This window comes from Pipistrellus hanaki (assembly GCF_964339955.1).
Source record: "Pipistrellus hanaki genome assembly, chromosome: 16".
NCBI classification, from domain to species: domain Eukaryota; kingdom Metazoa; phylum Chordata; class Mammalia; order Chiroptera; family Vespertilionidae; genus Pipistrellus; species Pipistrellus hanaki.
Window position 1 is genome coordinate 21,825,817 of NC_140518.1, and position 15,558 is coordinate 21,841,374.

The following is a 15,558-nucleotide window of genomic DNA, read 5'->3' on the forward strand; positions in this document are numbered from 1 at the left end:
CTCATCACAGAAAAATAACCACAACACCAGAAGCCAATCATGATACACAAGCATGCAAACAAGATGGAAGTGGATCCACACGGCTGGTTGATTAAGTCAAACATTATGGGAACAAAGGTGACTCAGTAAAGATTCATGATTGGAATGGGTCAGGATGGCAGTGGAATCATCTGATTTGCCTTCCACACTGAAAATTAGATGTAGATGCTAAGATAATGTGGAATTGGTTCATACTTTTTTAGGATGTTCCTCTGCAGGCTTCTCTTCTTTCTGAAATAACGTTGAAACCATAGGGTAAACAAAATTCCCACAACAGAGCCTCTTGCCTGCCAACAAATCCTTGCAGATAACCTGTTCTCTTTACAACCCCACTGCGCACAGGGTGCTGCAGGCCCAATGCAAAAGCACGCTCCCTAGAAAGGGAAGAACTGCACGCGTTCCATCCACCGTTTCCCCACTGCTTTTGTGAAAACGTGTCCATTTCTCTGGTCAGATTTCAGGGCTTTCATAAAACCCCTGCCACCTGGGCATGGCCCTTGTAGTGACGTGGTCTAAACGGGGTTGTCCCCCAGGTCATGTTAGGAAAGCACTTTGCCATCTGCCGGGGAAGGCATGTGACTTACCCGGCTCCTGGAGTCCACATTTAACAGGCACACCCCACAGGCAAGTTCCTGAGCATTCTTAATACCAGGCCGCAGCATACAGGAGGAAAAATCCAGTGAATTTTCATCGGGCTGTGAAAACAAGACATGTGTGAGAACCTGGCAATTCCAAATGCTTTTAGCTTCACTCCAATGATTACCTATCCCCAATAGGTCCAACAGCAAATTGGGTAAGCTCTCTAATACCACCAATACAATTACACCATTTCCCAAACATTGAGTACCTGCATGTTCCAGTAGGGATGCTAACATGAGAGGGAAAAAAAAGGTCCCTGTCCTCTGAGAACTCCGTTTCCAGTCCTACAGCACAGGTGCTGAAAGCCCTGCTGAGGTAAGTCCGGAGTGACAGGGCACACGGGGCAGGAGACTTACTCCAACCCCAGGGAGAGGCAGCCGGATGGCAGAGATCACTTCCCAGAACTTAGAAACAATTTGGCTGCGTCCTGATGGATATGCTATGCTAGGTGAGGGGGACAGAATGGATGAGCAGGGAGGGAAGGATGTTTATTCTATGCAGAGCAAGCAGGCCAGGCAAAGAACCTTAGCAAAAGATTGTTATGGGGAGAAATTTAGGGGTTGGGGCCAAACTTATGAAAGAGGTAAGACATGGAGCTGGAATGTGAGGTCTTGAAAGGAAAATACGGGGTTGAGGCTTTATCCTGGGAAGACGTTAGGGTTCTACATGGATCATTACAAATTCCGGTGTGTATTATGGACGTATCCCTATGGATGCAGTGCAGGCAGTGAATCGGGGGAGGCAATCTTCAAGGTATAGGCCTCAGTTATAGGCTGTTGTAGTGCTCCAGGACCCAGACATGGAAGGTCTGAACTAAGGTAGCAACAGTGGGGAGTGGAGAGAAATGGGCACAAGAAAAATCTAGTAAGGCAGTAGAGTCAACGGGACTGGGTGCACTTTAGTGTGCAAGGAGGGGGGAGGCGTAGGCAACTGAGAGGATTCACCATGATAAGGTACGTGAGCGCAGAACCAGGGTTGGGAATGGAGGATGAGAGGAGAAGAGCTCAGTGTGAGCTGCCCATGGGACAGCCAAGCTCTGACGTTATATAAGGCGGCAGATGGATATACAGTCCTAGTGTTCGAGGGGGAGAGACCTGAAAGTTACCAGCTAGAGAGTAAATCTAACAACAGCTAGTAAGTAGAGCCCTGCCCTTGCTCGTTTGGCTCAGTGGACAGAGCATCAGCCTGCGGACTGAAGGGTCCCGGGTTCGATTCCGGTCGATGCTCCATCCACTGAACCAAACCAGTTAAGGCAGCTGTTAATTTCTTAAAAGTTAAAATATATATCTATTTGAACCTGCAATTCCACTTTTTTTTAATAAATATATTTTATTGATTTTTATTTACAGAGAGGAAGAGAGAGGGATAGAAAGCTAGAAACATCGATGAGAGAGAATCATTGATCAGCTGTCCACTCTTATTTATTCAAGAGAAATGAAACCCTATTAACAAAAAGTGTTGCACAAAAAGCGTTCATAGCAGCTTTCATATTAGCCCAAATTGGAATTAGCATGTGCCTATAAACAATAAAATGGATTAAAAAGAAACATGAGCCAAAACCGGTTTGGCTCAGGGGATAGAGAGTCAGTCTGTGGACTGAAAGGTCCCAGGTTCGATTCCGGTCAAGGGCATGTACATTGGTTGCGGGCACGTCCCCGGTAGGGGGTGTGCAAGAGGCAGCTGGTAGATGTTTCTCTCTCATGAACGTTTCTAGCTCTCTATCCTTCTCCCTTCCTCTCTATGGAAAATCAATAAAATATATTTAAAGAAAAGAAAAAGAAACATGATATATTAATACAATGGAATATTACTCAGTAGTAAAAAAAAAAAATCAAATTGGCACACAACAACACAGATGAATTTTTACAATATGCTAAGCAAAAGAAGCCAGACACAAAAACATATATACTACCTTAAGTTCATTTATATAAAGTTCTAAGAAGTACATCTATGGTGATAGAAATCCAGGGAAAACTGATCACTGGATGTTTTGGAATCAGATCAGGGGACTGAGAAGGGGCAAGATAGAACTTCAGAGGATGATGAAAATACTCCTTATATTGACGGGTGTAGGAAACACTGCTGTATACATTTGTCAAAACTGATCTAACTATACATTTAGATCTGTGCATTTCATTTTACGTAAATTATTCAACTAAAAAACAAAAACAAAAAAAACACTTGCATAACAACGAAAAGAAACAAAAAAAACCAAATCCAACACCAAAGCAAAATAATGATTTAGGCCACCTTAAGTAAAACATCATTTACTTGAATTTGGAAGTATTTCATTTAGATTTTAAAAAGTTCTATTATACATTGACAAGTCCCAGAGCCAGACCGGGATATACAATCCTCAATCTTTAGCCAATGATGAACTGCTAAAATTATGTCCAAGAAGAAGGCTTTGGTAGTAATTACTGTTCACAAATATTCTCACTCTCCTTCCCTTAAATTAGCTGTGGCTGTGCAACCTGCCACAGTCAATAGACTGTGAGCACAAGTTCCGTGTGTCACTTCTGGAAGGAAGCTTTTAAGACCAATGTGTTATTTGTGATGTTCCCTTCACCTTCCCATGGTGACCAGATTTATTCCACATGGTGGAGGGTCTGTCAGCCTAGGTTCCTGAATGAGAAGAACACAGCCTGAATGGCTCAGTACATTCAGCATCGGTCTGCGGACCAGAAGGTCCTGGGTTTGATTCCAGTCAAGGGCACAAACCTCGGTTGCAGGCTCCTCCCAGCCCGGATAAATTTTAAGGAGGCAACCAATCAATGAGTTTTTCTCACATCGATATTGCTCTCTGTCTTTCCCTTTCTCTTCCACTCTCTAAAAATCAATGGAAAAATATCCTGGAATACGGATAAAAAAGTGAGCTTTCCATTTCCTTATTTTCCAACTATTATTAGTATGTAAGAATGCCACAAATTTTTGCCAAGCTCATTAAATTTAACCTCTTGAATTCATATTTCTAGAAGTATTTCATATCAACAAATAAATTTAATTTATCTCTTATTTTCAAATATTTATACTTCATTTTTTACTGTATTGGTCAGAAGAGTATTTTAAAAAAATAATTACCCAAACTGTATGATTTTAGGTTATAAATTGAAAAATGGTCCAAAGGAACAATAGAGATTTTGGACATGATTTGATTTAAGCTCTTTAAGAATTTAATATTACAAATAGAAGCAATATAACACTGGGGAGAGAATTTGCTGTTTAAAACATATTGTCCGGGGTTAGGGTTAGAAATGCAAAGGAAGGAACTCAAACCAAAACTTTGCAAAATACCCATATATATGTGAACTAGGAGGATGGGTTAGGAATAAATGTTTTCCAGAAGCTAACCTGGTACTATCGAACCAATTGCACAAATGTTCTGTCCTTCCTTTAACATAGTATGACACAGTAGACACCTTCATCTTCCATAAGTGTCGTCATAGGAACGTACACTCTGTGTTACGACTTAGGTTTTTGGGAAGAAAAGCAACTGGAATTGTCGAATGGGCTTACCGTAAGTGTGGCGAGTGACATGAAGCCGATGAGATTATTCCACACTTTATCGATGTCCTTCAGCAGCTGCTGCAGTTTCTCACTGCACACTGCGGTGGCTTTTATCCCTAGCTCCACACGCTTGGTCACCCGGTACACTTCAACAACACCTGGCAGGGGAGAGAGTCGAGTTAGGTGCTGGAAGTGTATCAAGAGCAGTACTGCTCCTTGTTATCTGAGTTGGAAATAAGAACTATATCTGGACAGAGGGGAATGTACTATCTCTTGGGACCAACCATCCCTCAATGCGTCAGTATAACTGACTGGTAAGAGCATAAACTCTAGAGCTACTCTGCTTGGATTCAAATCCCAGCTCTGTCACGTATTAGCTGTGTAACCTTGGGCAAGTCACATAACCTCTCTAGGCATCAATTTCCTCATCTGTAAAGCCGGGTTAATAACAGCACCTCCACAAAGGATGGCTGAAGGGATTAAACTGGTTAATACTATAGAAGGCTTAGAGCAGTGTCCACAGAACAGTAGGTATTATGCAAATATTAACGATTGTTTTTCCCCCCGATTTTTTTATGAGTCCATCTGTTTGAATTTGGGAAATAACATTAAACTCACTGAAAATGGGAATATTTAAAGTTAAAAAGACTCTGAATATCATCACAAACTAATTAAGAACTATCTTACTCCTATGAATGCCCACTGATTTATACTCTGTGGTTTCATGTTTTTTTTTTTTATACACTTAACAGAATTCAGAACCGTTCTTTTCCTATGGCTTCTGAGTACGGGCATTAGGTGCCAAGTATCTCTGCATCTTAAGGAGAGGCCCCAGACATGTCCCCACCCTTTCCCCAGCTGCTGAGGGAGAACTGGAGAACCCGGGGGGTCTGCAGTGGTCTAGTATCCGCCCTATGGCTGGTCCTCTTCCTTTCCCAGGGGAAGGGCAGGAGTTACTTCCACCCTAAGCCAAGTGAGGGGACGTCTAAGACAATCTTCCACAGACACTAGGAAAGCATTTGAAGGAAAGCATTTGAAGGCAGCCCTGGTGAGCATCTGTGTATGCAGAATGATGCCTGTCTGGGTGGGAAAGAGGAACTAGAGTGAGGTGGCAGGGGCAAAGGAGAAACTGCCTCCCTTCACTATCCATTCACCCAGCAAATACTCCAGTGACTAATGTGCCAGGGACTAATCTAGCTGCTGGAGACACAGCAGTGAACAAAACAGGCCAAAATCCTTCCCTACTTGGAGGTTCCTTCTAGTGGAGGGAGACAGATAATGAACAAGATAAGTAAAATATATAAGATATTAAAGGTGATTAGGTTAGGGAGAAAATCAAGCAGGAAAAGGGACAGGAAGTGCCAGGGTAGACAGAGGGGATACAGTTGAGTAAGGGGGGGGGGGGGGGTCAGAGAAGACCTCATTTAGAAGGTGACATGTGAGTAAAGATCTGAAAAAGATTAGGGTCCAGTGCTTGTGGCTCTTGGCCACAGGCTAAGCCTGAGCTTGGGGCAGGAGGAACACTGAAATGAACAGAGTTTGAGGTTTCAGGATGGATTGGGATTTTTAATAGGTGAAGGTGGCCAGGAAGTTAAGGAATCGGTGATATCATTAAGAGGTAGAGAAAAGAATTGATAGAGCAAAGAGAAGCACTGACTGGAGACCCAATGATTTCATCCCAATGTATCACCTTGTTCAGACTCTGATAAACCAGTAACACAGATATAATTTTACATTGTTGCCATTATGTTATAACAAGGACTGGCAAGCGTGGCCATAGAGAACTTAAGTTAAACAGTCAAATAATCATTTCTGCCTATGACATATCTTATCTACAAATGCAGGTGCTACTTAATAAAGTCATATGTAACTTGAGAGATCTAAACTAAACTAAACCTAAGGGAAAACTGAAAATATTTCAAAGTGTCATGATTTCAAATAAGTATAAAGGAACATACCTAATAAATATTCCATGCCTTGAGCGGACTGAATTACTTCTGTGCACACAGAACTACTACTGATTCCATTTAAGGTATCATTTGCTTTCTTAATGACCTACAAGAAATGAAGTCACATCACCTTACATAATCAAGAAAAGTCATTGCAAATCAATTTACTATTAGTAGAAAACCCATGCTAAGAGGTGTGAAAAAGCATGACTAACTGATGTATATACATGACTATGCTAGAACAAAACCGAGAATTTCATTTTAACCTTGGAGAAACCACCCTCCGTTTCTTTGGAAGTGGAAAGACAGAGGTTCTTTAGCTAAAATACTGATTTAGGCAGTTAATGATATCAGTTTGTTGTTTCTTAAACATAGTGACAGATGAGGGCACAACTGACAAATGAGCCAGTGTCTGCTATTACTAATGTAAAAGAAGTCTCGCTTAAGATGTATGACGTTTTCCCAGCAGCGTGGCTCAGTGATTGAGCATCAATCCATGAACCAGGAGGTCATGGTTCGATTCCCAGTCAGGACACATGCCCAGGCTGTGGACTACGATCCCCGAGAGGGGGGTACAGAAGGCAGCTGATGGATGATTCTCTTTCATCATTGATGTTTCTCTCTCTCTCTCTCTCTCCCCTTTCCTCTATCTGGAATCAATAAAAATATGTATATATAAAAAAAAAGATGTATGACTTTCCACAGAACTTCACTTTGCACAAGGCAATCAAGGTAAGGCTCTCTTTAACTGTGCCTTTGTCCATTCAAAAGAACTAAAGAGGAAGCAAGATGACACAGACAGAGCTTACATAGAGGTGAACACCACAAAAGTGACATACTCACTTCCAGGGCACTCCCCAGGCACCGCTGCCATTCATACGCGTATCTCTCATTCTCCTGTGAATTTCACAAAAAGAACTGAGTTAAGAGGGCAAGTCTGGAATCCTCTATAACTGTCAGTCCAGAAGGCACCGGAAGACTTTCATTTCTTATTAAAATCACTCTAGTTCAAAAACAGTTCCTCTTACGAACCCACTAATGACTTTTAAATTATGAATAAATGTAACTTCAAAGCACACGCCTTGTGGATCTGAGGAAAATGTTTTGTGACTGCTCCCCTCTGCAAATGCCACCTCATTTTTCTAGTGATAGCATAAACTCTTCACAGGTACTCACCACACAGGTGTCTAGTACAAGAGCCCATGTCAAACCCCTGGCTTACGACAGTTACAATTCTGTGTGCGTGTGAGTTTGTGTGTACATGCATACGTGCATGTATATGATGACAGGATTTGGGGGAGAATGAGGAAGCGGAAGAAAGCATAGGAATAAGGTACAGGAAATATAGAAAATTCATAACATTTACCCCTTCTCCAATTTTGATGTGTTAACATTCACTAAAATGATAGAATCTAAGTGCTCAAAAAGAATTTCCTTAAACGTGTCTCTCTCCTCCCCCCACTCCCCCCTTGTGCAGTCCCATGAATAATTTTGGTTTTCAGGTCACTACCTACTTTCAGTGCCTGCCATATCTGGGAGGTATTTTCGTCCAGGGCTAATGTCACCATCTTCTCACTCTAGTTGTGTATTTTACATCTGGTGCCTTGCGACTCTCTGCCCCCCGTGTCACCCATGAAAGCTGCAAGCCTTTTTTGGGGGGGGCCCTCCGTGCTCAGCGGACCTTTACCTGGCCCCTGTGGGACACTACCCCGCTCACCTCCACCTCTCCTGTCAGATCTTTGTACTTGTCCCGGATGACAGGCAGAGCGGGCTTCTCATTCAGAGTGTTGGAACGGTCTCTGAAAGGCTGCTCCAAAGCCGGGGAAGGAGAAGAACGGTTTATTTCTTTATCGCCAAGGCTCAAACTCCTCTTGTGTGATCCTGAGAGAAGTAGATGGCACAGTTAAAAGTTTTGATGACTCAGCTTAGTTCAAGCCGAGGCTCTTGCTAACCCGACCCTCTTCTGCAGATGTTTATGGCATGAGACATTCAGAAATACCAACCTCACTCATTCTGTCTGGCAAGTTACATGTTGAATCCTCTCCATGGTTCTCTCTCGCTTAGTTTCCCCACCTTTAATTTTCTTCACTACTCTTCCCTGATCTATCATAATTCTTGCATAATTCTAAGTGCAGAATCATTGGAGCCTGGAGGCCTAAAGTGTCTTTCTAAATATCAGTGCGTCTGAGTTGTGCTGCTTTTCCAGTCCTTATGGAATTGCACCAATCTCCTACATACTCTCTCAATCTAGTGGAAATCAATGATCCCTTCTGTCAAGGTGGGCTCACAGCAGAAAGGGCAAACTCAAATGTCTTCAGAAAGCAGGCAAGAAAATGACTAAGTCCGCTGCAGTTCGGAAGTGCTGGGGACTGTGACACGGGAGAGAGCACACCCCATCAATTAAAGGGCTTAGTATTGCCAGATATTACTTTTTTAAAAAATATATATTTTATTAATTTTTTAGAGAGAGGAAGGGAGAGAAATAGAGAGCTAGAAACGTCGATGAGAGAGAAACATCGACCAACTGCCCCCTGCACAACCCCTACTGGGGATGTGCCCGCAACCAATGTACATGCCCTTGACCGGAATCGAACCTGGGACCTTTCAGTCCACAGACCGATGCTCTACCACTGAGCCAAACCGGTTTTGGCTGCCAGATATTACTTTTTAAGAAAAGCTAGAAATCCAGATTGGGAAATCTCATGATTTTTACGTATTGGTACCTGTTTCGCACATTAGAAAAACCTTGTTTGTGAGTCAATAAAACAGGTCTGCAGACTGGATCCATATCTACAGCAACCACATTGCAGCCTCAGGATTAAAAGATATAGGATGTAGCTAGGGAACAAAAGCAAAGCTAACTAACTTGCCCTGTAAGTGGATCAAATCCATTTCTCTGGTACTTTTAACCCAGTACACCTTTAAGCAAACAAGCTAATGCAAAACAGGCTGTGTGTTTAGCCCAAAAAGCTGTTATCTGAGGGATACTGGTTTGACTTCAGTCTGAGGATAACATTTTTTTTTTTATAGCTATCTGTAATAGACTGATTTCAAACACTGGGAAATCTATATCCTGCTGAACCAACTTTTTTATCCTAAGAACATCTAACACCTCAATGGGAGAGGAGGGGGGAAACTGGACAATAAAAATCTATGTTGAAAGCTACTCACCTTGAACAGAAAGGTCAAAGGTTGCCAGTTCACTTCTGATCATTTCTTCACTGGATTTCATTTTGCTTTGTGAATTGGCCACTAGAAAATCAAATTTGCTGATTTTGGGCTTTTCACTTTGAAACTCCCCAAAGTCATCGGAACATTCCTTGGGAGTGTCGTGAGAAGTGCCACTGGAAGTGGGGCTTGGACAGGGGACCTCGTGGCTCCATTCAGCTGTCGGTAGGTCCTGTCTTGTGAAACCTTTATAGTCCCTGCTTTCATAGTCCTTTTGCTCACTGGTCTGAGGAGTCACATCTTTAAAATTGGCAAAAGCTGGGAAGGGAGTCTCTGGAAGAGCATCTTCACTTCCGAAGGTCGTGACTTTGGACAGGGATGTCATGGTGATGCTTTCAGAACTGCCAAATGAAGTCTCTTTCTTTTGTAGAACTGAGGCAGCGGAGGAGGATCTGCTTCCTGCTGAGAGGACAAATGGAGAGAGTTTTCTGCCCTGAGATGCATCATCCCTGTCTGACCAGTCATAGCTCGTAAGTGTGCTTGCTGCAAAATTGCTACTGTAGGTTCCAAAAGCAGCATATTTTAAGTCCTCTATATCTGAAAGGGAAATAAGACCCCACAATTAGAGGCAGGCTCATGATTTAGGCAAAATGTCCTAACCTCTGCAGAAGCAAACTGTCTAGCATATCTGATTAGTTTTATGCTATGCTGGAGTTAACTAAATTTAGAGCTTGTCCTAAAATTAAAGGAGTTGAGCTGTAAAATCTGATCTTTAAAAACCCACATTAGCCTTGACTCGTCATTTATATTTAGTTACAAGGAGAAGTTTTCTTTGGATATAAATACTACTAAAAAAAAGATAGGTTCATTTACCAATGTATATATTGTTTCATATGAGAATATGGCTATTTCATAAATAGTTCGTTTATAAACTTTAAAATGTATTTACAATTGTCCCTGCTTAAGGCATGCCTCTTTTTGCCTTGACTTCGTTGAAAACCATTCCTTTTAAAATATGGACATATGGCCGAAACCGGTTTGGCTCAATGGATAGAGCGTCGGCTTGGGGACTGAAGGGACCCGGGTTCGATTCCGGTCAAGGGCATGTACCTTCGTTTCGGGCATATCCCCAGTGTGGGATGTGCAAGAGGTAGCTGATCGATGACTCTCTCTTATCGATGTTTCTAGCTCTCTATCTCTCTCCCTTCCTCTCTGTACAAAATCAATAAAATATATTTTAAAAAATAAAAATAAAATAAAATAAAATATGGACATATGAAATCTGCATGAAAAACTAATTAAAAATTAACAATTTCTCAAAACTAGAACGAAAATAATATTACTTAACTTTTAATCAATTATTAGGAGTTTCTGTCCCAAGCCAGGCCAAATATGAGATTTTAATTGAACAGTTACTTACCTTGTTGTTATTTTGGTCAATATGGACGTCATATTGCTGTGATGGCATATGAGGAAAGAAAAATCAACCTAATCTACATTAGCCCCTGAAAAACAGAGGCAAAGGTATGGGTCCAGTTGGGCTCCTGGGTCTCCTTCAACTATGTTCAGCCCCTCATTAAAAAAAAATAATAATAAAAGAAAAAGAAAGAAAGAAATGCTGGGGCAAAGGACTCATCTTCGATTCGTAGTATGTTTTAGTAATTTAAGTGGTAGCATAAAACAGCAAAGAGAATGTAGGTTTTTAATTTAGGCAGACCTGGGTTCGACTTCCAGCCCTGCCGCCTATGACTGATGTGACATTAAGTAGGCTATTTCACATTTTTTAACCTTCGTTTGTTATCTGTAAGATGAAAATACCATGGACTTGGAAGAGATGTGTTGTGACGATTAACGATAACGTGTGTAAAGGAGCCAGGGCCTGGTAAGCAACACAAAATAGTGGTATTTGTACAGCATAGTGGCCACCTGCCTCAATTTGACATTTAGTTGCTACTTTAGGGCCTAAAATGCAATTATTTCAAAGCAAAAATGAAATGTCTACTCTACTCAACACTTTAGTGGTCTTACTAGAGAAACTTCCTTGTCCATATTCAAAAATCAAAACCAGCCAAGGCTGAACAACAGTGAACACGAAAGCACATGGAGAAGCTACCTTTCAGCAGCATTGTCCATCAGTCTGGCTGACATTCGTTTAGTTCCATTTTAGTCACTATATACAAGGCCAGAAGGCCACATGCAACACCCCCTCTCTGCAATCCAAACATGGTTTATAAAGAAAATACTCAAACCCTAGCCCGTTTTGCTCAGTGGATAGAGCATCGGACTACGGACCAAAGGGTCCTGGGCTCAATTTCGGTCAAGGGCATGTACCTCGGTTGTACGCTCCTCCCTGGCCAGGATGTGGGCAGGAGGCAACCAAACAATGTGTTTCTCTCACATATTAAATATTTCTCTCTGTCTCTCCTCTCTCTACCACTCTCCCTAAAAAAATCAGTGGAAAAAATACCCTTGGGTGAGGATAAATAAATAAATTAATTAAATGAAATTGCTCAAAAGTTTTATGACTCAGATTTCCATAACTAAGTTAGGAGGTGCCACACTGGGTTATTTTGTCTTTGTTTCCCAGCAGCACTGCATAGTTTGAGTTAAGGGACTCCTGACATTTCCATAGCCCTTCTAACAGTATATCCACATCTGTCTCTTTAAACCATATTAGGAAAGGGTACTAACTTAAAAACAAAAATGAAACATCCTAGGTATATAAAAAGGCCAACCAGTAAAAAGCATATAACAGTCCCAAAACAACAGTGTGTTTTAAAATTCTGTACTATAAGTGGTTCTTTTCAAATTTGGCTTATTAAATAGGAGGAGGAAAAAAGATTCAGGTGAATTAACAAATCTTATATTTTATACTTTAAAAAAAGAATGAATATAAAGGATATACTAAAATCAAGCCTTGAGATTGATTTTTAAATTTTCTTTTGCCTATAGTATTAAAAAAATCATTTACTGAAGTGCAATTCATTTGCACACTGTATAAGGAAGTACTAAAGCTGATAATTCATAGGAAAGTGAATACGCTGTATTCCTAAACCTTAGCATTTATAAACCACATAGTGAATATTGGCAATTTTCTAAGAAAATGAGGTAAATCAGGAAAATTCCTTATTTCCCATGTCAATAGTTCTACACTTTCTAAGCAGTAAAATCCTGTTTGTATGATGGTCTTAAAAAAATATTAAAGATTCTGTAAGACTTACAACATAAGTGATGGAAGCTCTATTTGGAAAAATAATATGAAAACAACCCACAGTTTATTTTGTAATCACCAAAACTGCTACAGATGGGTTTTCAATTTGATAGCTGAATTCTACTAGCCAACATTGCAAGAGAAAAAGAAAGCAGAATGGATGCAATAAAATGTGCAGAGAATCACTACTACATTTCCAGTTCTACTGAAGAACTCTGAGGCTGTGCTAGGTTGAACTGCAATTGCACACATATAATAGGCCAAATTGTGTGCTTTAATACATGTCCTATTACAAAGGCCAAAGGAATAAACTATACAATCTGCCTTTCATCCTGTATCTCAAATCATGACTACGGATTTCTTGCTTATGCTTGCTAGTAAGTAACGCTACCAGCCTCTTTTATAACCTCCATTGAAATCCCTGCTAAACCAATGTTACACATGAAAACAAGGCATTTCTTGGAACAAAGAATGTGAGCTGCCACCACAGACAGAAGGTGATACCAATTCCTATGGACATTTTCTAAAGCTGTAAGCATACCCCCAGGTGATTAATAAGAGTTACGGGCTTTGGAGAAAGGGGTTTGGAAAAGAAGAAAGGAGACAGATACCTGTGCAAATTCTATCATTCCCTAGTTTTTTATATAGCAATAAAAATATTCAGTGGACTCAGGGAGAGTCTTGAAAAACTTAAAAAAATACCTTTTAATTTCCAATACTGATTTAATGCAAGTTTCATTTATCAAAGCAAACCATGAAACCTTTATACATTTCAACACCTTCCCACTCTGGCCCTATTCTCTCTTGAGATCGGTCATATTCACATTCTCTATTAATTCTAAAACCTGGTCTGACTATATCCTAGTAAGTCTCAAACTCCCTGATAGTTGTTGTTGAGAAAAACAGGAAAACGCTGTGTAATTGCCTTCCAGTGTTTTCCAGTCGGCACAGAACCTCCCATTCTTTTGTACTGACGCATGGGCCAGCATTTTCCTTCCAAAACAACTTATCAAAAGTATTCAATTGATGGAAAAACAAAGCTACAAGCAGCTGTTTAAAAATAATTTGATTCTTTGAGTTATTTTAAGATTTAGCCCAGCTTCTTCGATATTGCCAGTGTCTTCTACATGTTCATTTGCTACTTTTAAAAATCAGCAGCCATTTTAATGTGAACAATAGAGTGATTGTAGACTATAAATACATTTGTATAAATACATTTGTATAATTTCTCAGGCACTGATAGGTGAAGTCAAGCACTAACCACATCTTACTTAGCACGTTAAGCGCCCAGTCACTGGTGACTGACACTATACTTTCCGTCCAGAAGACAAAACAGGCTGGGCGCTTCACGTGTTAACTTGGTATTGGAATAAACGAAACTATTTTTTGTTTGCCTGTTTAAATCTGTAGCACAGAGTTCTTTAATTCTTTATTGCAAGTTCATAATATTACATTATTAAAACTTCCTATAAGTAAAGGTTACTCTGAACAAATTAATTGTTCAATTTGTGAATGCGACTGTTTTAACACAATTATAATCAGTCATTTTTCTCCAGCCTGCTTAGATAAATGCAGACAGGTTTTAAAATAAAAGTCTCAGGTGGACCAATCTAGCATTAGGTAATTCCACTGACAAAGGAATGTCTTAGCCAAAGCTACTACAAGACTGGTCTTATATATGGCACCAGGAAACCCTAAATAAAGGGCACCTGGTATTACCACTCTAGATGGAGGCTACACCAAAATCTCTTTCATTCAAATCAGTTATCAGTACACAAGATTCGGAAACCAAGTATTATTCAACTGTCTAGCATTACGTCCTGGAATACACAATATTTTAAATGGCAAACCCAGCTTTTCTTAGAGTTAATCTAAAACCCAATATGCAACTTTTTTCCTTCTCAAGTGGCATATTTCATATAGTATAAGTGATCTGTTAAGAATTCTAATAAAAATCCTCACCTTCAATGGTTTAATTTCCCTTCTGCCTCAATTTTAAAATATAACAAAGAACTAAAGCCTCAGATTGTAAGAAAAAAAGTTAAACCATAGAAACAACCCCTTTTGCCCAAGGTTTTTATTGATCTTAGGTTTTTTTATCTGAAAGCAATAATATTCCCAATATTTTTTTTTACTATTATTATACTCTAAAAGGGGGGGAGAGGGAAGCCCTGGCTGGATGCTCAGTAGGTTCGAGTGTTGCAGGTTGATCCTCAGCCAGGGGAAATCTACACTAACTACACTAATAAAAGAGTAAGATGCAAATTGATTGTACCTTCATGACACCCACCTGCCAATCAGGAGTATGCAAATTAACCCAACAAAGATGGCAGGTTAATTTGCATACACAGGCGCCTAGCGGCCAGTGGTGGGGCGAGATGCTTGGCATCTAAACCCCCTGAGCCACTCCGGGCCTCTGGGCAGTGTGGGAAGGCGGAAGGGCGGTGCCAGCAGCCAGGACAAGGAAGGCCCATTCTTACACAAATCTTCATGCAGTGGGCCTCTAGTAAACAAATAAGTAAATAAAATGAAATAAATATTTTCGACATTTGGTCTATTCTTGTTAATTTTTGTGGGTCTTTCTAGAATTCTTTTCTTAAAAATGGAAATGTTTGAAGTCTACTTTGAGGCATCCTCTAAAGTCATTTTATGGACTAAGTAAAAAAAACTGAGAGTGGGCTTCACAATACACTCTGAAGCTGGAAAATTAGAGGATGAAGCACCCAATTTCAAACTCAAATCAAATCAGTCCTGGTATTAACACTGAACACTTTCCAGTACAGAGATTATCAATTTAAATTAAATTTACATTTATTGTGCTCAGAAGTCCATCTCAACACCATTTGATAATTTATTTTAAATTAAATTTACTGATAATGTGTCCTTTTCCTCTGCCCCCTCACCTTCCCCTCTCCTCACAATGGTACTCCTACTGGAGACAGGCTCTGCGATCTTTACCAATAAAATCTACTCAGTTTCTTCACTAGAAGAAAGAAGTAAATTTCCTAATGTGTAAAATTGTGTTCAGTTTACACTTCAAAAAAT

General features: G+C 40.3%; 1 protein-coding gene across 16 annotated transcripts in view; it reads right to left on the bottom strand.

Annotated features, from left to right (window-relative positions):
• Positions 1-15,558, bottom strand: part of SYNRG (synergin gamma) — a 55,837-nt gene that overhangs the window by 1,591 nt on the left and 38,688 nt on the right. For 5 of the 16 annotated variants that reach the window (XM_084864182.1, XM_084864188.1, XM_084864181.1 and 2 more), the window contains 7 exons: positions 9,306-9,899; positions 7,852-8,015; positions 6,978-7,031; positions 6,144-6,240; positions 4,195-4,343; positions 624-734; positions 235-270 (listed from right to left, as the gene is read on the bottom strand). In XM_084864182.1, coding sequence (XP_084720308.1) covers positions 235-270; positions 624-734; positions 4,195-4,343; positions 6,144-6,240; positions 6,978-7,031; positions 7,852-8,015; positions 9,306-9,899 — 1,205 coding nt within the window. The remainder of the gene's footprint in view (positions 1-234; positions 271-623; positions 735-4,194; positions 4,344-6,143; positions 6,241-6,977; positions 7,032-7,851; positions 8,016-9,305; positions 9,900-15,558) is intronic. The other 11 variants (XM_084864186.1, XM_084864185.1, XM_084864183.1 and 8 more) reach the window with 5 other exon arrangements.